The 25,084-nt window shown below is 41.2% G+C and overlaps 1 protein-coding gene across 23 annotated transcripts in view; it reads left to right on the top strand.

Moving 5' to 3' along the window:
* Rbfox2 (RNA binding fox-1 homolog 2) overlaps positions 1-25,084 on the top strand; it is a 234,156-nt gene that overhangs the window by 75,604 nt on the left and 133,468 nt on the right. For 21 of the 23 annotated variants that reach the window (XM_031348195.1, XM_031348177.1, XM_031348165.1 and 18 more), the window contains exon 2: positions 3,572-3,622. The exons of the other annotated variants lie outside the window; for them this stretch is intronic. In XM_031348195.1, coding sequence (XP_031204055.1) covers positions 3,572-3,622 — 51 coding nt within the window. The remainder of the gene's footprint in view (positions 1-3,571; positions 3,623-25,084) is intronic. 23 annotated transcript variants of the gene reach the window in all.

Raw genomic sequence — 25,084 nt, 5'->3', positions numbered from 1 at the left:
AAAAAAAAAAAAAAAAGATCTGAGGGTTTTCTTTGTCGCCATCACTGTTAGGAAATAGCATTGCGGTAAATCTATAAAATTCAGAACAAATAAGGTATGCAGACATCAGGATTTGTGTTGTCTGTCATGGCTAGTCTTCCTGCCCCACCCTGCCCTGCCTCTCTTCTCCATTTTTATAAATAATTTCAGTATATTTCTTTCCTGTAATTGTTAGTGTGAAAGATTGCCTTTAATTGTCATTTTTTATTTTATTTTATTACCTTTTAAATTTAAAAATGTGTTTATGTACACATGGCCTCTAACTATTATTTTAAAGTAAGAGACAGCCGGGCAGTGGTGGCGCACGGCTTTAATCCCAGCACTTGGGAGGCAGAGGCTGGTGGATTTCTGAGTTTGAAACCAGCCTGGTCTACAAGTGAGATCTAGGACAGCCAGGGCTACACAGAGAAACGCTGTCTCGAAAAACCAAAAAACCAAAAAACAAACAAAAAATAAAGAGACTGACTGAGGTGCTCCTACACAATTAACTTTACCTCTTCTGAGAATTGGTGGTTTTGTGTAACGCCTGAGGTGTGTGTCTGTCACCAGTACCCATTTTCAAGCAGTTTCATCACCCCAATCGAACCTGCTGCTGGTTACTGCTCCTTTTTACCCTCTGCCTTGGAAACCACTCAGCTGTTTTCTGTCACCATGGACTTGTCAGGTTTGGACATTTCCTATAAATGAAACGATGAAGTTTCTGGCCATTTTCTTTCTGGTCTGTTTTGCTTGCTGTGATGTCTTCAGGATTTATCCACATTTAGTGTCCTATGTCTAATGGTTCTGTTGTTCACTGCTGTACTCTCTGGGCCCTGGGAAATTAGGCTGTTCTCAACACGATGGGCTGTCTGAGTGCATGTGCGTTTTGTTTCCTTGGCTATATTCCCTGTTGTGGTATTTCTGGGCCATGTGGTGGCAGTGTGTTTAACTTTATTTTATTTTTCATTGTGTGTGCATACATGTATGAGTATGTACATGTGACTACAAGGGCCCACAGGTGCTACAGGCATTGAATGCCTCAAAGCCAGAGTTATAGGCACTTAAGTTATGAGCCCTCTCTCTGACTTGGGAGTTGGGAATGAAACTCAGGTCTTGTGCAGGAGCTGTCTGTTTTTTCCCACAGAGCTATCTGACCATCATCCAGCTTCCTATGTAACGTCTTGGGGACCACTCAGCTTAGAAGGCTACTTTCCACCTCACCAGCGCTGTGCAGAATCTTCCTTTCCTTTTCTGTCCTCAGCACTTGCTCTTGTCAGACTTTTGATTATGGGTTGTGCCCCTGGCTAATGACACTGAGCCTCCCTGCAGGCACTTCTCTTACCCGCCATCTTTCATGTCTTTTGGAGAACTGACTGTTCAAACTCTCATTTCATTTTAAAGGTCCCCTCACTCCCATCCATTGCTGAGTTGTAAGAGTGCTTTATATACTTTGGACACCGTTCTCTTATCAAATGTGATGATTTCCAGAGTGTTCTTCCTTGTGTAGGTTACCTTTGTTTCTGGGGGACGCTAAAGGACAAAAGTTGTAGGTTTTGATGGTGTTTAATTGACCTCCTTTCTTGTCTCCCATGCTTCTGGTGTCCTAGTGAAGAAACTACTGCTTGCCCAGAGGTACTGAAGGTTTCCTTCATAAGTTTTATAGTTTTAGGTCAATCTAGCTGGAATTAACTTAGTATATGGCACGGGGCCTTTAACTCCTTTTACATGTGGATATCTAATTGTCTCATCAGCATTTCTTAAAATGACTCCTTTCTGCTCCTGACTTTCTTGGCATCCTTTAAAAACATTATTTAGTTATAATTATGAGCCTTTTACACACACATACACCCACCCACACACCCCTTAGCTATACTTTATTGATCCACACGTCTAGTCCTTGCCCCACCCACTCTGGGAATCCAGAGGTCTTTATTTAAATAAATGTAGAAGGGCTAGATATAGTTCAGTGATAGATTGCTTGCCTAATACATGTAAGGCCCTGGGTTACTTCCAGCAGCACACACATACACAAAGAAATGGATGTGGGAAAAGGATAATTCATCCTTATGCAGAAGCAGACATGCCTGTCCTTGGGCCAGGGTCACACTCTCCTGATTGTTAAAGCTTTGAGTGAACTTGGAAAGCTTGTCCTTCAGCCTTTTTCAAGATTTCTGTTTTCGACATCCATGAACTTTTGAGGCAGTTATCTCTAATACCAACTAGAGTTGTTTTTTTTTTTTTTTTTTTTTTTTTTTTTTTTTTTTTTTTTTTTTTTTTTTTTTTTTTTTGTTTGTTTTTGCTTTTTTTTATTAGGAGACTAAATATTTAAGTCTCCAAAGAATTACAGGTATAGAAAATAACTTAGAATCGCTAGTTTATATAAGACCAATTCCATTCATTTGCTTAAATATTCTTTTAGGCCCTACCATGTGTTAGTCATTGTACTAGATCTTGGGAGGGAAGGGAGTATGATGGACAAGAGACAGTGGTCCTGTATAAGCTTAAATTGACTCTACCTCTTACGGTTTTGAAGAGAGTGTACACTTTGACTCTGTATGAATACATAACCATGCTTTTGAATGTAATCATATTTCTGATGTGGCTGCCATTAAGTGGAAATTTTATTCTTTTCCCATGAAGCCCCATCAGTGAAAATTCTTCTTTTTAGTATGAATGAAAATCTAAGTGCCTGGAAGAGGATGAGGCTATTTAAGTTGCTACATTGAGTTCTTAGAAATTACAAAGAAATCATGTGCTGTTGTTTGTCCTTTGTGTGGGCACCACCTCCTCAAGTTTCCTGGGAGGCAGGGGCATTATTTGCTTACATTTCTCATGTCTTCAGTCATTTAATGTTAATTTGGAATTTTAGTACTCAATGTCTGTTGCCTGGATGATCAAGTGGGTCCAGTCAGCCAAAGTAGGTGCTCATGATGTGTGCGCTGTGCTGCTGAATTAGTGGCGTAGCTTCTGTTGGCCAGCACCTCTGCCCCCAGGGATCTTGATTTAACTGTCTGGTATGAAAAGGAGACACACTAAATATGAATTCTAAAAGGAAGAAATTAATAGATAACGTGGAAAGTGAACAGTGCAAGTAATATAAGTAGTTATTGTACACTTTCGAGGAGTCACTTTGAGCCAATTGGTGATTGAGTGGTAAGGGACACTGAACAGAAGTGGAACTGCATCTGGGCTAACAGAACTGATAGAGGAAACATAGGATCTGTTCTCCTGTGTCAGCCTCTGGGTCTGCTCAAACTCCAGGGGGAACACAGTTAGGATTTACTCTTCCATGTCTCAGCAGTACTCAGCTTGAGGTGCACAGAGAAGGAAACAGTCTACCTGCACAAAGAGAGAGAAACTAGAATTTGTCTGTAGTGTCTTTGTGTTTATGGCATTGTAGTATTTAGCTGGAGAGAGCTTACAGTAGGCAGGTAGATTATCAAAATGGCAAAATTTGAAAACTTGGGATGAAATTCATATTTGGTTAGTTTGGATGATTTTGATTCTTAACATTTTCTTTTAAAGTTTTATTATTATTATTATTTTGTCTTAGAACGAGCCACTGACCCCGGGTTATCATGGATTCCCAGCAAGGGATGGCCAGGTATGTGTCTATGCTTCTAATTCTATTAGTATGCTCTACTAAAGAACTTCTCCTGAAATTACATTTTTGAAGGTAGTATAATTTGTCTTACCAATTAATTTGCTTTTAGAGATTATGAATTAAGTACATTTCTCTCTCTCCTTTTTTTTTGTTGGATACTTTTCTTTTTCTTTTTTTTAAAGTTTTATTGCACTATGAGAAAAGTTACATGATGATTTCAATTTATCTGAATTTGTTAACATTTAAAAACATATTTTAGGAAAATAGAATTAAATCACATTCTTGTTTTCCTTTTGTACTCCAACTCCTCCCAGAGACCCCCCTTCAATACTTACAATATCTTTTTTTGTCATATTCTTTAAAATTTACAAAATATTATAACAATAAAAATGAGTATTATAAAAGTTGTTTGATATAAAACAACAATCAATTTAACAGTCTTATGCAGATGCTTGTCTACGGCAATACTGAAAATACATATGTTCTCAATATAAATTTTAAATAACTTCAAACATATTATTCAAAATAATACATTACTACTAATATTTTCTTAAATGAACATAAATATATAGTGTTTTTGTTTGTTTGTTTTTTATTTAGTAGAGCTTAAAATCTTGGCTCTTACTGTGGTAGCTTGATGCAAGAACTACAAACAAAGCAAAGCATTCAGTCTTACTCTTTGTTTTTCTCTTACAAATCCCCTCCCAATTTAATATTCTACATTCCTTTTGGGTATATAAATACTTTTAAAATATGTAAGCTGTTCTGAAAACTATAGTATAGAATAAAAACATGAAATAAACAATACTACTAATAGGCTGAGATAAGAGAAGCAAGGTCTCAAGACCATTTTGTTGTAGACAGCAAGACACTGTCATGAACAAACAAGCTGAAAGTATACATAGATTGTATAATATTGGACCTATTTCTCCAATTACCAAATTAGAGAGACCATTGGATGACAGTCAATAAATTTCTAATTCCTCATAGTTTTGTATTTCAATCAATTAGGATATGTTGGTAATATTAATTTTCATACTAAGATATTAAGAATAAATAATTGTTAATTCCTGTTGTTTTTGTTGTAAGAGGTGGAATTAAGTTTGTGTGGATTTGTTGAAAGACTACTTTTTTGCTTCTTCTAGGGTGTAGTTTTGCTCCTTATATTGATGTTTTCTGTCTATTATCCTTTGTTCTTGGGTAGTTGGTCCCAAGCTCTCTGGAAGCCTGGGCAGAAGTACTTCCTACAAGGTAGCCTCAGGACAGCTGGTATGTGTGTGGTCTGGGAATTGCCACACAAGCCGCTCAGACCCCAGTTTCAGTAATCGTAGTCAACAGGGAAATTATTGAATGCCACACCACACCTAAAGACTCATTGATCAGGGCTACAGACCAGACTTGGGACCTAGCTTCGACCTCGAGACAGGATACTATAGACCTTTTAATTCCTGAAATGCACAAACATCCGTGCCACGTTATTCTACCAATCAGTGTTTAGGGATGTAGGGATTTCCTTAGGGACATGTCTCTGTTGTACACTAATATTGCTCCTATTGTTTCGGGTATACAACTATGGCAAGAGTCTTACCTTGCCCAATATTCATGTCTTAACTTGCCAACCAAGATGTCAGTTACCCACATACCTGTGTCTTTCTGCCAAGCAGGTATCAGTTATGAGGGAGGTCTTGGGAACTGAACCTTTACTCCATCCCTACTCAAAATGGAAGTCTTATTCCAAATAGCTTCTTACCTTGGTGCTGGTGTCTCTCTTATGTCGGGGTCCATCCCAGGAGCAGCTTATAAAAGCAAAAACCGTAAAAGTTTGTTCATAGGTATAGAGAGTGCTGCCTGGCAATTGGTTTGGTGCCAACCTTATTGTGCCTAACTATACAAAGCAGTTCTATCTAACCTCTATTGTGATTGGTGTCCAAGAATGCCACGGCATAGAACAGAACTGATTATGCGATCAGCTCGGGCATGAGAAAGTTTCCTTATGACATTAGTAAGCACAAAGTGGTAAGCTAGACAGGTAACAGTTACCTAGGCCATAATATTTTATCTAAGTATTAACAGTATGTAAAACCTTCAGCCTTAGTACAGCCTGTGTCAGCCTCAGTGCAGCTGGCATGTAAAACCTCCAGCCCCAGTATACCTGGTGGGTAAAATCTTGATCATCTTTATGCTATTTAAAGACTTGAGTAGATGAGGCTGGAACAGAAGTAAGGTAGGACCCATAGTGCTATCCCTTAGAGAAATGATGTGAATGAACTTCATCCTGCCTGCAAGATATTGGCATTTTTTAGGATGTTTGAAAGGGTGATTTCTGATACCTTTGAAGACTTACCCATGTTTTTTTATAGTGTTGTTAAAAAAACAAAACAACAACAACAACAAAAACCACAAGGAACAGCAGTGCTAAGTGAAAGGTTGAATAGTTCCCGGTCTAGAAGGAAGTGCTGAAGCTGGTCTCAGAGGCTAGGATAATCAGTAGTTCTCTGCATGACTGCCTTCCACATTCAAAGATTTTGCCTAGTGCTTTCGTTTTTGCTAGGATGATGTCAGAATCCCCACAGGTAGGATAGGAAAGATAGAAGAATAGTTGTTGTTCTCAGGGCTCATCTCCCAGTGTATCTTTCCTGTTGAAATAGAAGATGGGAACTTTTATTGAAAGATGAAGTCACTGGGCTGGAGGGCTCAGAGGTTAAGAGCACTGGCTGGTTTTCCAGAAGTTCTGAGTTCAGTTCCCAGCCATCCACATGATGGCTCATAACATTCTATTATGGGATCTGATGCCCACTTCTTGTGTGCCTAAAGATAGCTACAGTGTACTCACATACATTGAAAAATAAGTGAAAGAAAGAAAGATAGAGTTATTGGCCGTAAATTTAAAGAGAATATGGAAGTCATGTGTGTTTTTCTTCTTAGTGTAGCCCTGCTCTGGAGTTTCTACTGGTTGTGGTATTTACGACCTTTGATAGTTCTGTGTCTTGGCCATACATCAGAAAGGAAGCGCTGGTACCTGGAGATGAGCCCCTATAGATTGTAGGTTGCAGATCAGTGGTTCTCATGTTAGAAATCCATCCCTGCAGGTGGTTCTGTCATGTAGAATGAGAACTGTACTGTTATGGGCTGCTTTGTAAGGAGGACTTTTCTCTGTGTCACCCTTTGCTTTTCACCCAGGGTACTGTCATATAGGAGATCACATTCAGTCTCCTAATTCAATCTTACATAGTAATGCACATAGTTCATAATTTATAAAATTGCCTGAGGATCAGACAGCAGGCTTATTGATGAACTGTAGGGAAATAAAATTCTGAATTTAAAGGCTCTAAAGAATACTGTCCAGCTTTGTGTTTCTGTGGGGATTGCAGATCAATGAGGAGCTGCTGGTTTTACTTGAGGCACATTCCAGTGGTGAAAGGTTTATTTTCATTTATTTTCTTGGGTTTTGTTTTGTACTCTGGCTGGGTCTTTGAATTAGGGATCTTAGAAGAGTGCAAATACACAAATATTGAATAGCTGCTTGTACTAGATGGATCCAGAATCCAAATAAGTGCTGCTAATTAATGCACCTAACCCTGTGAACTCCCACTCAGTGCCTTTCAATTTGGGAGGCACTGATCAGTGTGAAACAGTGGTCACTTGCACTGGGCAGGAACTGAACTTGTGATCTTTACAGCTTCCAAGTGTGGTTTTGTCTCAGCAAATTCAGGAGCTGGAGTTGGGGTAGGGTGGTGAGGTGAATTTTAATTGTGTGTCCCTATTTGCTTTCCTTATTCTTTTGGGTTTCTGCTCTAAGTATGTGAGAGCCATTTCCACCCAGGACTTTCATCAGCATCTAATGCTCTTCTGCATGTTGTGAAATGACATCAGTGACTTCATGTTTCATCCTCTCTGACTTCTCTTACAGTAGACATGCAAGTGATCCCTTTGGGAAGGTAAGGATGCCAGTAAAATGCCTTCCCAAGGCTGCAGTTCAAGTTAGCACCTAATCAGATCTTGACCGCTTCTTGGGCCTGTGTCCATTTCCTCAAAGTGGAGGTGACTGATGCTCGCTCGCTCGCTCGCTCATGTTTTTGCTTCCATTTAGAGGTTTCCTAGACGTCATGATGCTTAGCCATAGATGTAGGTAGGAGGAGTCCACGACCACTGCCTCAGTTCATTATCAACTTTGTACACCAGCATTTCACCTTGTCTGCAGCACATTCATCCTGTTACAAATGGTAAGACACAGTTATGTTAAAAACCCATGAGGAAAAGGAGAAGGAAGCCTCTCTTGGTAGAGGTTTCATTTTTTTCTTTGTGGTGGAGGTTTGCTTTTGAGACAGGGTCTTTCTATGTAGCTCTGGCTGCCCTGGAACTCTCTTTGTAGACCAGGCTAGCCTAGAACTCACAGAAATCTGCCTGCCCCTGCCTCTCGGATGCTGAGATTAAAGAAAGGCATCACCATACCTTGCAAGGTATTTTTGTTGCTGTTGTTTTAAGATTTATTTAATATCTGTGAATGTTTTGCCTGCATGTATGTGTGCTTGGTGCCCATGGAGGCCAAAAATGTTATCTAATTTCCTGCAACTGGAGTTACACATGGCTGTGCATTCCCATGTGGGCACTGGGAATCAAATCAAGTCCTCTGCAAGAGCAGCCAGTACTCTTGAGTTCTTGTATAGAAGAGACTTAGAAATGGTAGTTCAGTTAGAAGAGGACTTAGTTCTTTATAAAAACCTCATTGACTTGTTAAGATTGATTTGGAATTGACTATCAGAGGAAACCTTGAAACACAGGAGGAATCCTAGGACTGATCCTTTGCCACCTCTGAGTATCACAATTTTATACATGTACCATTATTAAGGTAACTATATTAATCTGTTGTTCAAGTTGGGACACTTTTAAAAGTAGAAAGGTATGATGGCAGTTATGTTGACACAGCTTGGACCAACTGGGTGGCATTGGATAAAGGCTCATTTAGCTGTGATTAAACTATACAGACTAGCAGGCCACCGAGGGTTAACTAAACATTTGGTTGAAGTAGGAAAGTAATTTTAAACTTTTGTTTAAAATTGCATACAGATATACTGATAGAAATACTACTAGGTTGTTTCATAAACTAGCTTCACAAAATGTCCAGTGTCTGTTAATTTTTGTTTATCTTTTGAGATAGCTTCCCTATGTGTTCCAAGCTCACTTCCAATTTGGGATTTTTCTGCCTTAAGCTGCAAAGTGCTGGGGTCACAGGTATGTCACCAGACTTGGCAGTGTGTGTGCTTTAAGACATTAATGGCAGGCTGGAGAGATGGCTTAGCAGTTAAGAGCACTGACTGCTCTTCCAAAGGTCCTGAGTTCAAATCCCAGTAACCACATGGTGGCTCACAACCATCTGTAACAAGATGATGCCTTCTTCTGGAGTGTCTGAGGACAGCTACAGTGTACTTACATATAATAAATAAAATCTTTTTTTTTTTTTTTTTTTAAAAAAAAGACATTAATGGCATTCTAGTAGCCCCATGGAGGTCTGTTGTTGTTCTCTTTCAATTGTTTGTCATTTTTCTTGCCTGCATCTAATCCGACTGAGCAAAGATTTTTCATGTCTTATTAAATGTTCTCAAAAAAGCATTCAAATGTGAGCTGTTTGTAAGGAAACTCTAACCTTGATTTCATCAATTTCTATAGTATCTGGTTCTACTGTAAGAACTTAAGCTTGGATGGCTAAGTTGCACCTAGCCCAGGGCTGTGAGAAGGGCTTGGGGGAGAAATGCAGAAGTGTGACTGGGTTTATCAGGCAGTAGGACTGGAAGCATGGCCAGGATGTGTGGAACAAGTGATCTGAGAAAAGCACACTGCCAGCAACTATAGCTGAGATGGCTTTGGTGTCCGGTCCTGAGTCACCTCAGGGCCAGCAGATGCACATAGGTGAACAGAATAGCCCATCTGACATGCTCAGTACCTCAGGATATTTGTAAACTGAGTGTGGTAGGCTAATGCTACAGTGCTTTAGAGCTTTAATTCAGGCATATCTCAGTGTCTCACACTGCCGCTGTTTGTGAATGAGGTATTACAGTGAGCATTGGAGCCGAGAACAGACTGGCTTAGGGTTAGGTGTTGAAGTCTGTGTAGAAATAGGATTATCAGTAAATTACAAAAACAAATGTCTGTAGAGTGCACTGTAACTTAGGTTTACAGAGCTTTGTGTCTTACTTAATTTTTAGAGTGGCTCACCCAAATCAGGCTTGTTCCTATTTTATAAAAAGAAAACCAAAGAGCTCGTGTCCTAAAGTTCTGTGTCTGTCAGGTTTTCTTCTTGTCTTGCTTATATGGGCTGGTGGCCCATACATAGTTTATCTCTTTATTTTAAAATTAGAGAAAATTACTGTTATATTGTCAGGCTCTTGATTTGATTGAAGAATGACTTTATCCCGTTTTTAAAGTTCCTTTGAGTATGCTGATATGTTTTGGTGATTCACAGAAATAAGTGAAATTTTCAGACCTGAAGTTTAAGTTGGGATGTACAAGGGAGTTAACACTGAGGGTGGGCGAAGTAATGAACTTTATTCATTAGCCTGAAGTTTTTAAAGATTTATTTATTTATTTATTTTTAGTGTTTTGCCTATATGCATAAATGAGCATTTTGTGTATGTCTGATACCTTTGAGGTCAGAAGAAAGGAAAGGGTCCCCTGGAATTGGAGTTAGAGATGGTTGTGAGTCCCCGTATGGGTGCTGGGAACTCAACCTGGAAACCTCTTTGTAAGTGCAGCTAGTGCTCTTGATCACCCAGCCACCTCTCCAGCCCCTGAGAGCAGGTTTTGTGATGAACTTTTTGGAACTTTAATTATTTTGACTGGGAAGTAAGGACAAAAGCAAACATATCTCTGTAGCCATTTGTCTTTGTGCAGACAATGCTGGCTACTCTGTGTCTGGTGGGTAGATACTGTGGGTGGAGGTTGTGGAGAAGGGTTCAGTTACACAGCTTAGTGCCTCCAAGCTTAAAAATGGACACAGCTCTGTGTAAAGTGTGCCTTTTAGTTTCTGAGCCAGTGTGCACATGTATACACACAGAACTAACTAATTCATTCTTTCTCTCCTTCTTCTCTTTCTCCCTCTCCCTCTCTTTCTCCCTCTCCCTCTCTTTCTCCCTTTCCCCCTCCCTCTTCCTCTCCCTCTCCTCCCTCTCCCCTCTTCCCCATTCTCTCCCACACACATACACAACACTGCCATGTTTTAAGTATTGTAAAAATTTTCTATTTTATTCTATCCCATTTAAAGAATTGTTGGTTGTGGTCAATAATTGATTGGTGAAAATTATTTCCTGGACTTGCTAATGGATTATAATTTGTGATTCTGGGAAAACATTATTCCAATCATTCTTATCCTTTAAAATTCAACCTTAGGGCTGGGAATGTAAAGGCTGCTTAGCATTCATGAGGCCCTGGGTTTACGCCTCGTCATAAATACAAACACAAGCATATGAGGATGCTCATGTCTTTAAGCATTCACTGCCCCACCTGTGCATCCAAGCCGCTGCCTCTCCCAGACCTCAGCTAGAAGCTAGATTAAAATAATGAGTTCCTAAATTAAGTATTTTTTCTGTTCCATACAGTCCACCATCCCCCCACCCCAACTCCTAAGCACGGTGTTATCCTTGCTCCCTCTAGTGGAGCAAGGGAGGCACATGCAGCATTTTTCAGCTAAGTGGGTTGCTCTGCCTTGGCTTTTCCCCAGGTCTCTCAGTCTTCAGGTGTTCACAAGCTGGATTTTCTGTTGCTTCCATCATGGATCTGCAGAACTTGCATTCTGCTGTTTCCTGTTTATCCATTGTACATATCCTCTGGCTTTCTGCTGCTAAAGATAGGAATTACATTTTATAAGCATACCTTCTTCCATCTAATAAATTCATTATTTCTTAAGCCACTATTTATCATTGCTTTATGGGTTATATGATGCATTATTAACACTATAAACATTTTTATAGTCAAGTGGTGAAGTAATATGACATTTCCTTTCTTATATACTATTTCCCCCATGAGCTCCTCCTCCTCTATACACACACACACACACACACACACACACACAAATAAATATACATAGAATATGAATCTACTTAAATTTAAATGCACATATAGCAATTATTTTTTTAAAAGCTTTATTGAAGTATAGTTTCCATACTATAAAGTTTATCCAATATAGTGTTCCACTCAGTGACTTTGTAAATTATGGAGTAATGGCCCCATCACCATCCTCAAGTTTTAGGACACTTCTGTTACTCCCAATATTTACTCAACTTCTCTTTTAGTCAGTTATTGGTTAAAAGACAAATAATGTGATAGGCTTTCTGACTGAAACTCTCTTCTGGCTATTTCCTGTTGCTGGACATGTGTGATATACCTAATATATTGTCTATGACTCTTACCTAGCATAATGCTTTTGAGTCTTATCTGGATTATAGTCTATATCACTGTATAGTAATGCTTTAATCAACAATGTTTTAGTTTTCAAATTTTTGAGCCACTAGAATTGTATTGCAGCAAGTTCTGTATAATTAGCACTTGAGCAAAAGCACAGCTCTGACCTCACTGGAGTCATGCTACACTGCTTAGCATGTCTCTGCTGAGCACTCCAGTGCTGCCCCAACCTCCTCTCCTCTCCCTCATGTAAGGTTCTCTGCATTCCAGCTTTATTGTAGGGCTAGGTAAGGGAATGTGTTTAAGTGTCAGGACCTTTCCTAGGGTACCTCCATATTTGCATACAGCCCATCCTTAGGTCTCATGTTAGTTGCTGCCTCCACCATGAAGGTTTGTGTAGGAATAGATTCTTAGTGTCTGCTGTCCTCTGAAGGGCACTTCTGTTCACATACTTTATCACTGCCATTAAGTGTCAGTTAAAAGGCTATGAACCATACAGTCCTGTGATAAGAACCTGATATATTTGGATAAAGAGGGGAACCAGACAGCTTTGGTCGGACTGCCAGATTTCATCACCTCTGCCTTGCCAGAACTTTATGAAAAATTAATATTCAAGAAGCAAGATATCTGATCTTCTGTGAGAGTACCTCTTACAAGTTTAATGACTTTGGTCAAGTGGGTATTAAATGTAAATCTGTCATTTTATCTAGCCCTTGAAGGCTCTTAGAACACCTAATAAATGTCTTTATTGAATTAGTAGAATGTTCCCTATGTGTCTCCTATTAGGACTGCCCCTTGTTCTTGGTTGTACCTGCAGCCAGTGTTCTCACAAGCCTCCTAGCATCATGTGGGTCATAGACTGCCTAAGAACTCTATGATTCTGTTGTTTTATGATTGCCATATATTAGTTTAGTAGATGTGTTCTACCCTCAAGAAAGCAGGTGGCCAGGCAGGGATGGTGTAATGAAGGCACTAACACGTAGTGAGCACAGTGGTGTCAGGCCCTGTAGGAGACATTAAGTAATACTTCATGCTAGATGTAGGTAAAGAAGTAAGGCGTGAGGAAGTTAAATCAGGCTCTGGGGTTCCATGGCTCTGAATTAGAGAATCCGAAATCTAAATCTAAATGTGCTAGCTTTCAAATTTTACGAATTTTCAACTAGAAACATTTTGTATTTCATTTCTTTCATTTTGATTAAAGAAGCAATTTAAAGAAATCCTTTGAGCTAAAGAGTTGTTTCAGTGGTTGAAAGTACACACTAATTTTCCAGAGCACTGGAATTTGCTTCCCAGTCCCTCTGCACCTCTGTATATCACATAGTGTTTACAGCTGCCTCTAACCATGCAGAACATTCGTCTAGCCTCTCTAGGCCTTTGCACCCAGAATGAGCATAAACAGTTTTATGTGTGTGCGTGCATGTGGGGGGGGGGGAGGATACACAACAAACATACATTAGAAACAAAACAAATCTTAAAAGAATTTTGTTTTATGTTTGATTTTTCTGTAGTCGGCATTAACTTCCTCTTCACTGAGAGGTTATATCTTGCCCTATTTCTCCCTATTATCTTCATACTGGTTCTCTTTTGATCTAAGTGAGACATCCCTCCCCAGAAGTCTGTATGCAAGGGGACAAAATTTTAATCTTTACTGACACATGAGAAAATTAAGATTTTCAGTGCTGTGAGAGCTTGATAAGAAACTGTAAGACGTGTCATAGCTGGTTTCTGTTTGGCTAGATGTTCTGAACTCCAGACTTACAGGCTCCTCTACATATGGAGAAAGGGCCTAAGAAAGCTACCAAGAGAAGTCTGTCCTGCTTACTATGGGCTGAGGAAAATTTCTCAACTGGAAACGTTTTTTGCAGTCTAAGTTATGCTTAAATCTCCTGGGTGGGAGGAGGAAAGGGAGGAACAAAGGTGAGATGGCTCTGTGAGGTCTGTCAGCAGAGGGCACCCAGAGCAAAGCAAGTAGCCTTGCCTGTAGTGAATTTACTACACAGGCACAGAACTACTTGCCCTGGGCAAGTTGCATTTTCTTTGATCTGTGTTCACATTCTCAGATGTTTTAACCCACATTAGAGTTTGGCTTTGTTTCTTGTCCACTTAGTAGAAACACAGTTCCTAGAGTGTCCTAAGGTAGATCTCTTATTTAGATCAGTTATAGATACTGTTTCATATCCAGTAAGGAAGTAGCCCAGAAATTACAGTGATCTAAAAAGGTTCTTAAAGTGTCTCTGTCAAGTGGTCTTTGTTGGGTGTCTTCTGGGCCAGCAGTTTCAGCACCACCTGGGAGCTTATGTAAATTTATGATATTCCTGCCTCCTAGGCTTACTGAACCAGAAACTAAGAGGATGTGGTCCAGCAGCCCATTCCAGCAGCTCTCCAGGGGATTCTGGCTCCCATTCACTGCAGAGACAGCCATTGTTGGAGAAGAAGGGGTAGCAGAGCACAAGCTGGTCCTTATTGGAGGGCACAGCCACATTCTCAGCCAGGAATTTCCCCTTCACTTTCTAGACACAGATTCCAAGCCTAGAAACACGTACTCATTTGTGTAGGTTGTGTAGTTGTGTAGGTAAGTGGTGGGAGAGCTCTGAGCCCTGTCCTTGTGATTCACAGCCATGTGCTAGTTGCTGAGTCATTAATAGTTTAAAGTCTTTAAATGCAGTACACATCCATCAAAGAAAATACATAGTACACAATAGATCAAAAGGATAAAATAAAAGTTCCCCTAGCATGTTGAATGTTTCTGTTCATTGTTCTAGTCTTGTTTGTATGCAGCTGCTTTGTGTATATGCACATTCTAAATTATTTTCCCAAATGTCAGTTGTATTGAAATAGGCTTCCAGCTCAAGTCTACTCTACTGGAAATTTCTTTTCATGTTATTAACTACTACAGAATTTTTCTTTTATAGATTCCTAGTATTCTCCTGTGAAGTGTATCAAGTTCCACTGTAATTCTAAGTCCATCTTTAATTTTCATGATACACTTAGGAAGAGTAGGATTATTAGTGTTGCACCAGGCAACAGTTATTCAGGGTGACTTAGCAGTGTCATAATTAAGATGATAAATACAGATAGTGGTAGAGGAGGGAATGTGAAGTTGGAGAGGTAGTTCTTAGCATGTTTGAGGTTAAAAATTACTTGGGAAATAGGAAAATAAATTGAAGAGCAAACCAGCAGTACCCATCATGCACCTGGATTTGAGCAGGCTGGACTAGGCCATCTAGGAAGTGGTCATGACCAGTTTGCTACTAGTAAACCGCTCTTATCACTGCTTTCTGACATGGAGGCCAACCTGCTGGTTAGGTGACATAAAAATTGGGTGCACAGTTTCTATAATTGGTTTTATTATCGAGTACTTTTGGGTGATAGACACCATAGTAATTATTCACATAGACTTTGTTGCTTGTTAACTTTTGCTATAGCTACATATATTAATTGTGTTAGGTGGTATTTCCAATTTACAGAAGTGGGGGCCGAAAGGGAATGTTAAAGGGACTCACTGCTTGGCTCTCGGCCGGCCCTCAAGTGTTGAAGCACCCATGTGTTCATCTGCTCTCAGGTGGCAGGCCAGTGCATATCTTGCACTCTCTCATGGCAGTGTCTGTCTCTGTGTAACTTCACTCCCTATTGCACAAAGGAACAATTTGATGTGTAGAAAAGGACACTAAAGTGACAACTGAGCCTGGGCTGACTGACTGTAAGACCAAATCAAGCTTCTGACCTGACACATGTGGTTCTCAGGGAGCTCATTGTGTAAATCTTGTGTGTTGGCCAGTGCATCAGCCCTGCAGCACTTTGTGTAGAACTGGAGAGGCCTTTGCTGATCTGATCTGAAGACATTTCCCTCGGTTCCTTCATCTCTAGTCCCTTGAGCATGTTTTTAAAGGAGTTGCCAGTTTGCTGAGAGCAGGCAGTTGTGAGGTTGCTTATGACTATATGATTTGCCCAGTGCAGATAGCCCTAATCCATTGGTCAGGTGTAGTAGTCATCGCTTCTGTGTGGGGTGTGAAGGCTAACTCAGGCTTTTATAAGCCCCTCTGAGCTGAGGTGCTTGGGAGGGCTCCTTTACGAGCCAACATGTGCCCTTCCAGGCGTCGGGTGATTTCACATTGTCCTATTGTTTCCTGCTAGCTGCTTTTATTTTATGCTCCAGAGATGTACTTGACTGGACCTGAGCTATCAGTCTGCTCTAGGGAGTGAGCTGTAATTACTTGTCTTGATGCCCTGGCTCATCACTGGCATGTTTTCTAACAGCCCAAGGTAGGATCAGCAGCAGGGTTTTCAGCTCACTGAAGGTCAGAGCTGGGTTTAGTCATGTCATCCTGGTTCTACAGTTGGGGAAACCAAGTCCTGGAGTGTTTTCGAACTTACCCCAGGCTGTAGTATGCCAATACTCTAGCTAGTAAAGAGTTGGGCCTGTGATACAGGAAGCTTGCACTTTTCCCAGAGCAGTTTCCTGATGGACATGTACTGTCACGACCGACCAAGGCTTCACCTGGCCCTGCTCCACTCCACCACTGCCGGCTTTTAGGTGTGAGTGGGCGTGAGTTTGTCAGGTTAGGGTTGTGAAGATGAAAAATCTCAAGAGATGACAAAGGCAACGGTGCTGGGTTGTAAGCTCAGGAGCCAGGTTGACAGAATCTCCTCCTGTCCCTGAGTGTGTTTGTCTGTGATGACATGATTGTAATTCCTTGAGAGTTTATTTCTGTTGGATAAAAACATGTGGTGTTACCCTAATATAGCAAACAGCCATCTTACATGTCTGCCTAAAAATGTTGGTTATGTTGTCAGCTCCATGTCTGGTAGAATGTGAAGAGAAGAGACCAGAGTCCTTCCCCTTCTGGTCCTTATTTGCTGCTCTCTGCCCCATCTTCTTCAGGTATACAGATCCAGAAAGGTCTGTTCACTATAGGAGCACATTACGGTGGGATATGTAAGCTGAAAGCTAGCTCCGTTTTGAGACCTTCTCACTATCTGGCTACATGATGTCCTTTTCTCTGGCTTCTGCTGATGAGTCTGGCAGAGATGGTTTGCTACATTCTAGCCCTTGAGTGGTCTGTGGCATCTTCATGTTGTTTGTGTCTCACCATGGCATGGGTGAAGTACAGAAACGCTTTAATGGGATGGTTATTAACTGTCAGGGCTCCTCCTTCACAGAGTTGATTTACAGTCCTCCATTATAATTTATAGCAACAGCTACTATTTATTGAATGCTTACTGTGCATCAGATACACACTAAGTACATACACCTATGTACACATCCCTTCAACTCCTCATCATCCTAATGATCATTCTCTTTGCAAGGGAACTGGGAGAAGCTGTGTTTTACAGATATATAGACTGAGCTTTAATGAGGTTGAGTCTTAGAGGCAGAAAATGGTGGAACAGGTATTTAAACTTAGACCTGCCTGACAGCCAGGTGCTTGTAACAGCTATGTTCCTGTCTCCCCTGAGTAGTTAATTTGCTGAACATTCCTGAGAAAAGACTGTCTGGCCATCAATGCTTCTGAGGTGTATACAGGAAGCACCTGTGTTAGCGAAGGGCATTAACAGCATAGCTTAAGTTAAACTTGGCTTGGGCTACAGAGCCAGCAGAGAGAGGAGCTGTAGGAAGAGTGCTACTTCCTCAGCTGGGTTTAAGGCGTTTTTTTGCCCTTGAGGTCAGAACGATTGTAGGTCTTCCATAATCTCCACTTATGGAGAGATAGGGTTGTTCAACATTTCTGGTTTGTTTGGTTGGACAGGGGAGGATTTGGTCCAGTCCTGGTTCTGAGGCCACCCAAAGGTAAGCCCAAGTTCATTCCTGCACTAACTTGGTTTAGGTTTCCAAGCTTTGCCACTGAGCAGGAATCCCTGCCCCCCAACCCTCTCCCTAGTTTAGAATTTGTGGTGCTGTGTAGGTACAAAGGACACAGAGCTGTTTTCTATGGCTTCTTGCTGTTAGCATGTGGAGTCCTTGTCAGCCGCAGGGCAGAACCAATGCTGTTCCAGTTCTCTTCAGAGAACCATGCACGTCCTGTAAAATTTGGAAATGAGACAGAGAAACTCCTGGGGAAAAGTGTACTTAGGGCTGAAGGGCGTCACCTAAGTCAGTGCCCCAGCCTGGCTTACTGACCTGGGCAGCCCGCCCACAGGGTTTAGGTTTCTTTTTTCTTTTAGCATGCGTGTGCTAGCACAATTGCAGAGTTAGATCTTGCAGTGAGATAGATTTCTTTCAAAAATCAATCACTCTATCTATCTACTATTCTTTCTTTTTCCCTTTCCTTTCTTTTCTTTTCTTTCCTTTCTTTTTCCCCTGTCTTTCTTGATAGGATCTTTCTTAAAGAGTAGAGACAAAACATAGGAGGGAGTAGGACTGAGTAGCCAAGTCATGTTTCCAAGATGACCGAGCGGAAAAAGCAGAGAGAGTTAAACAGAGTCCACTCTGTAAGGGGGATGGTGTGGTGTCAGCTTTCAGCTCCTGAGCTTGCTTGTGGGGCACTGTGGAAACAGGAGACTGTCCTTAATAAGCATGCGGTCATCCCGACTGTACTCTTAGGAATCTAGTCCTTGAACAGCAGAGACTTTACTTTTTGGTGAAGGTCAGAAGTTAGCATTTCCAGAGCTTGGTGGTCACAAGTATTCAGAAATATTGCACACATTTACTGGAAAACCTGAGCAGATAGTTGCTTCTGCTGTTGTTTACTGTGGAGATCCATGGCAATCTTTTCTCTTCTTTTTCCCACCCCTTTGGGAATCAACCAATCACAGGGAGGACTGGATTTCAGTGCTTCTAGCCTCTTCCCATAAGGCCCTGCTGGCATCTCCAGACCTAGTAAGGCTGAGTTTTTAACTCTTCGGTGTCTGAATCACAGAAGGGACTACAATACTGACTCTGAACCACCCCAAGAGGTGTGGATTCACTGAGCAAGAAGGAGCTTCTTTAGTTCCTATTCTATCACTAACCAGTAGTAGAACCTTTGGAAAGCTAGTTTGCCTTCTTGGGTTTGATGCCTTATTCTGTAAAATGAGACAGGGAAGAAAAGAGATGGGAGGAGGATTATGGCATAGTCTCATAGGTATGTGAGGAAAGCATTTGACCTATAGTAGGTGGCTATTCTGAAACAGCTTACTTTTTGTTAAATTCTTACAACTCAGCAGGGCAAATACTACTCACTCAGTTTTATAGATGAGAAAACTGAAGGCTAGAGAGGCTGTTTGACTCCCCAAGGTTACTTCACTAGGAAGGCCCATCTGGCTCTAACTGCCCAGACTAGATTCCATTGGATGGCAGGAACAGCCCTGGATGTTATTCTAACCATTTCACTCTGGTACGCTGAACACTTGAACTCCTAGCTTTTAGTCCTGTTCTGAAGAGCCATTTCTGCTTTCTGCTGGCTGATGTCCTCTAGACATTCTTCATGATATGCAGCAGCAGAAGCTGGTGCAGCCTTGGGTACTGCCAGCTTGGGAGGGTTATATTTCATGTCTATTAGGGGAGGGGCAGACAGGTACACACACCATAGTGCATGCCTGGAGGCCAGAGGACAATTTGAGGGAGTTGGTTTTTTCATTCTCCTGTGGGACCCAGGGATCAAACTCAGCTGAGGCATTTTGCCAACCCCGCTTAGCTTTTTTATATGTATTTTTTAACTTTTTTAAATGTGTTTTGTCTGCATGTATGTCTACCACTTACATCCCTGGCACCAGTGGAGGCCAGAAGAGAGAAGTGTTGGATCCCTTGAAACTGGAATTAGACTTTTGTGAGCTGCCATGTCGGTGCTGGGAATTGAGCCTGGGTTCTCTGGAAGAGCAGCCATCTCCAGCCCCACTTTTTTTATGGTCTTACTATGTAGACCTGGCTGGCCTGGACTTTTTTGTGTAGACCAGGCTGACCTCAAACTCAAAGAAATCCGCCTGCCTCTCCAGTGCAAGTGCTAGTGTCATGGGGTCACTACAACTGACTACCTCAACCCCACCAAACCTTTAAAGTGAGAATGTAAAGGTGCTGGCAACTCTAACCCTTGATCACAGTTTTTAGGAAAACGGTAGTCTCTTACATTTAGTCCTTGGTTCCCTTTCTTAGCTTTTTGAAAAGTTAGACAATATATTATGCTTTATACTCAGGCACGATGTCATCTTTTCTTTTGGGGTGTTTTGTTTGGAGATGGTTTCACAGTGTAGCCTAGGTTAGGGAAAAGTAGGATGAGATCAAGCATACACGAAGGTGCCACAGGTCCTGTCTCATTGCTCTACTCGTGGCTTACCGTGCAGCTCTGCTGGGGATGGCTGTTGATCATCCAGGAGTTGCCACAAAGTACTCCAAAGGAAGGGGGTCCTTTTCAGCTCTCAGAATTCACCTTAAACTTTGCTGTGGGAGAAGGCCTAGGGAACGGAGTTTCTTTCTCCCCCCTCTCAGCCTTGCTTGCTTCACTTCAGTACCTAGAGATAAAGATAAATGTGGGGACTTGAGATGAGAGCAGCCTTCAGCCCAGAGGAGTCAGGGGAGGTCATATCAGCTAAAGTGGAAACTATGTTACAACCTAAGTAAGGAGCAACTGATAGGTCTATTAATAGGATTTTATCTCCTCAAAGAACATTTCTGGCATTGTTTGTAGCTTCCCATGTGGGGGATATAATATTTACTAAAAATAAACCATTTTCCAGAAATAATTAAAATAAATCACAATGGATTCATTTGTGTTGTTAAAAGTATTATGGCCTGAAACTAGTGGTCTGTACTAAGTTTTAGGAACTCTTTGTTGTTGAAACCATTGGTTAGAGCTGGAATAGAACAGTGTAGTCTATCTAGTATGGAGTTAGATAGTTACCTTCTTAGAAACTCCGTCAGTTCTTGCTAGCTCAAAAGACTCCCAGACCTTTCTGTGCATTCAGACCCAGGAGTTGGTACTGTAAGTGTCTATCTAGACAGGCAGGGCAGGTCTCTCCCTAACAGCTGACCCTGGAAAGCTGGATACACATGGCAGCTCAGAGCAGAAGCTCCACAAACCAGCCCTTCCATTGGAGAAGCAAAACCGGAACTGTCAGGAGCCCATTTCTCACAACCCACTTATCCTGATTGTAGCTCTTTGCATTTGTGACAGTTTTGGCATCTGCCTCACTGTCAGCTTATCTCTGACACCCCCTTAGCAGTGTGATTTCTTTCTACCAGTATTTGTAAATTTTGTTAAAAACACCTATTAGTTCTTAAATTGGGTGAATAGTAAAATTGATTAGAGTATAATTCTCAGCTGTTTGACTCTAAAATATTTTTAAACTGTACTAGATTGAACAAGAAGACAACACTGGTTCAGTGCATATGGATTAAGAGTTACCACAAGTGGTCTCAGAGAAGAGGTGATTTCGTTTACTCTTTCAAACTGTAAAGCACATTTTGAATGTTAAACAATTCAAAGGAGTATAAAAATTTAAAAGAAACTAGGCCAGTTTTGTTTTGAGAATAAAATTCCAAAATGTTTAAACGAAATATTTAAGATTTGTTTATCATCAAAGCAAACTGCATGTGTGATCCGAGTTGGAGGAGCCTGTGCCCCTCTTCTCAGGTGGTTTATGGTTTGGCTCTCACTTAATAGTATGGCTATACGTGAACGTGGCCTTTTTGATTTGAAAGAATATTTTCTAAAGAAAAATGATATGATCAGCAATTGAAAAATTCTTAAGGGGGCCGAAGAAATGGCTCAGCAGGCTAAGAGCGCTTGATGCCCTTCCAGAGGACATGGGTTTGGTTCTCAGCACACGCATGGCAGCAAATAACTTTCTGTAACTTCAGTTCCAGGAGAAATCTAATTCTTGCCTCTTTGGACACTAGGCATACAGGTGATGTAATGTGATATGCGTGTGTGTGTGTGGGGGGGGGATTACGTGTGGGTGTGGCTGTGCGTGTGGAAGTCAGAGGACTTTTAGGGAGTCAGTTTTCTCCTTCTGCTATGTGGGTTCTTCGGATTGACCTCAGGTCACCAGGCTAAGGTGCCTTTACCTGCCATGCCAACTCCTTGGCCCATATTTGACTGTTTCCTCTTATCAGTACTCAGTAATGCTATGTTAAACTTCAGTTTCAGTTCTTTAGTGAGAGTGCTCAAGGGTAGGAAGTTGGGGGGATTGACTGGTTAGATGACTTCTTGGCCAGGATTTCCTAATTAGACACTTTAAGATTCTTGGACAGACAGTTGGTTAGACATTCATTAAATTTGTACACTTTTGCTATGTATAGAAATTTCTGTGCTTCCAAATGAAGTTAAATGGAATTTTAAGTTAGCATGAAATAAATCATTTGGGTAAAGGTTACTGCGAATAATCAAACCAAACCAAACCAAACACTCCAAACATATACAAACAAACAATCTCTCAAATAAGAGAGGTTAGTTACTTACATAAGAAAGGTTTGTTTGTCTTTCCCCAGATTAAGTCTGAAACATTGGTGGCCCGAGGCTGGCAGGGTGTCTCATGCTGCTGGTGTCTCATGGATGCAGCCCAGAGGGTTGCTACAGCCCGGCCCCCTTCTCTCCCCTTCCCCACCTCCCTTCCCCTTTTCTTTATTATTTTGGGGTATATATAAGGGGCGCTTTTGCTCAGTGGAAGCCAGAGGTCAACTTCAAGCATCTTCCTGTTGTACCCTTCACTTTTTTTGTTTGTTTGTTTTTGTTTTGTTTTGGTGGACATTTTGACATTTTGAGTAGACTGGCAGACCAGTAGGCCTGAGGGATCTGCCTGTCTCTACCCTCACTCCCTAGCACTGGGATTATGGACACAAACTGGCATGCTTGACTTTTTATGTTGGTCCTGAGGATCTGAACCTTGGTCCTCATGCTTGCATAACAAGCACTTTATCCACTGAGCCATTTCCTTAGGTCCTTATCTTCCTTTTCTTCAAATTAATTCAAAATGAGGCAGGGAAGTCATAGCTCTCCTCAGGACAGGACTTCAAGTAACTCTTCTGAATGTACTTCCCGACCAAGCTTAGTCTTACAGCCACACCTGGCTGTAATGCAGCGAGGGCTGGGAATAAGAGCCTAGCTACAGTTAGGTTAGGAGGAAGAGCCCACGTCTGAGGAGTACCCATGATCATGTGGCAGAATGAAAACCCGGGTTTGCTTACTCAGGAAGGGAAGGGGTATTACTAGATTTCTCAGCCTTGGTGCCTGCCAGAGTGGTCTAACTTCGCAGCCATGTGGCATAGAAGACCTTCTGTAGACTCCCTGGGGATTAACCTCTCTCATATCCAGTGAGCCACATTATTGAATAAGATGACTTAGGTCTTAAATCTACACATCTGTGTGCAGTTAGTATTATTTTTTTAAGTTCAATAAAATGGACAACAGAGGTCATTACAGTTTCTGTTTTAACTTGGGAGTTTAAAGAAAGCATGTGCACGTGTTTATGATGAAGTGTTGGGAGAGTTCACGCCATGGTACATGTGCCAAGGTAGGACAACTTCACGGAGTCAGCTCTTGTCTTCTCCCACCTTCCATGGGGTCTAGAGAGCAAATGCTGGTGGCCAGGCTTCAGTGGTGATTGTCTACCAGCTGAGCCATTTTGCTGTCCCCAATTTGAGGGTTTAAAAAAAAATAGCTTAAAGGGATAAAACGGGTGAAACATTTAAATATCTGATAAAGGAAAAAGTTCTTTAAAAGGATTGGGCTGGACGGTGGTGGCGCACTCCTTTAGCCCTAGCACTTGGGAGGCAGAGGCAGGCGGATTTCTGAGTTCAAAGCCAGCTTGGTCTACAGAGTGAGTTCCAGGACAGCCAGGGCTATACAGAGAAACCCTGTCTCAAAAAACAAAAACAAACAAACAAACAAACAAAAAAGGATTGCTTATAATTTAGTTTTTTAAGGCCTGGATAAGCCATTAGATTATACGTTTTGTGGGGAATACAGACTTACTTTAAAAAAAAAGATTGTTATCTTTTTTGTTTTGATTGTTTGTTTGGTTGGTTGGTTTGGTTTTTGTTTTTCAAGACAGGGTTTGCCTCTGCCTCTTGAATGCTGGCATCAAATGTGTGTGCCACTGCTGCCCAGCCAAGATGATTATCTTTTTTTAAAAAGTTAACAACGAATATATTTGAGTTGTCCTCTAAGAAGACCAACTCACAGTGGGCACGTGAAACTTGCCACCCCATCCCTTCCTCTCATGCAGCGGTTTTCAGCCTGTGGGCTCTGAACCCAGGGGTGGGGGGGTGTGAACAACTTTTTCTCAGTGGTCTCACATCACATGTCCTGCATATCAGATATTTATATTATGATTCATAACAATAGCATTATAGTTACAAGGTAGCAATGAAAATAATTTTATGGTTGGGGGTCACAGAGCATGAGGAACTGTATTAAAGGGTCTGTTGAGAGCCACTACTCTAAAGGTATTGGTGTTTCGGCCTTGTATGTGTGTCTTTCTTTTTAAAATAATTGGTAGTGATTCATTGCATCATTCTGAACCTTTCTCTGCTCTCCTGTGATGTGTATCAGCCTGTTTTGTGTGACACCATTTAACATCCCTTATCCTCTCTTGGTGTTCTGATGTGGGCTTAGCCATAGTTCAAGGAAAGCAGAGATCTTGTCCTACTCTTGCAGCTGCCTGATTTGTAAGCCGAAGTCACTTGTATTAGTTAAACTGATGTCCTAATTTAACCATTCAGAACATTTTTAAAAAAGATTTATTGACTATCAATGACTATTCTTAAACATAGTATAAGTTTGAAAACATAGTTTTCAAAGGAGGAAATCCTCTTAGCTAGTTAGGATACTCAACAACAACAACAACAACAACAACAACAACAACAAAAAACCTATTCTAAAAATGTCCTGAATGGGGGCTGGAGAGATGGCTCAGCGGTTAAGAGTACTGACTGCTTGCTCTTCCTAAGATCCTGAGTTTGGATCTCTGTAACCACATGGTGGCTCACAACCACCTGTAATGAGATCTGACGCCCTCTTCTGGTGTGTCTGAAGACAGCTACGGTATATTACGCTGGAGCGAGTGGGGCCATCCTAAGTTCAATTCTCAGCAGTCACATGATGGCTCATGGCCATCTGTACAGCTACAGTGTACTCATACACATAAAATAAATAA

The sequence above is a fragment of the Mastomys coucha genome, unplaced genomic scaffold, assembly GCF_008632895.1.
Source record: "Mastomys coucha isolate ucsf_1 unplaced genomic scaffold, UCSF_Mcou_1 pScaffold11, whole genome shotgun sequence".
Taxonomy (NCBI): Eukaryota; Metazoa; Chordata; class Mammalia; order Rodentia; family Muridae; genus Mastomys; species Mastomys coucha.
This window is presented reverse-complemented; position numbering and strand designations above follow the sequence as displayed.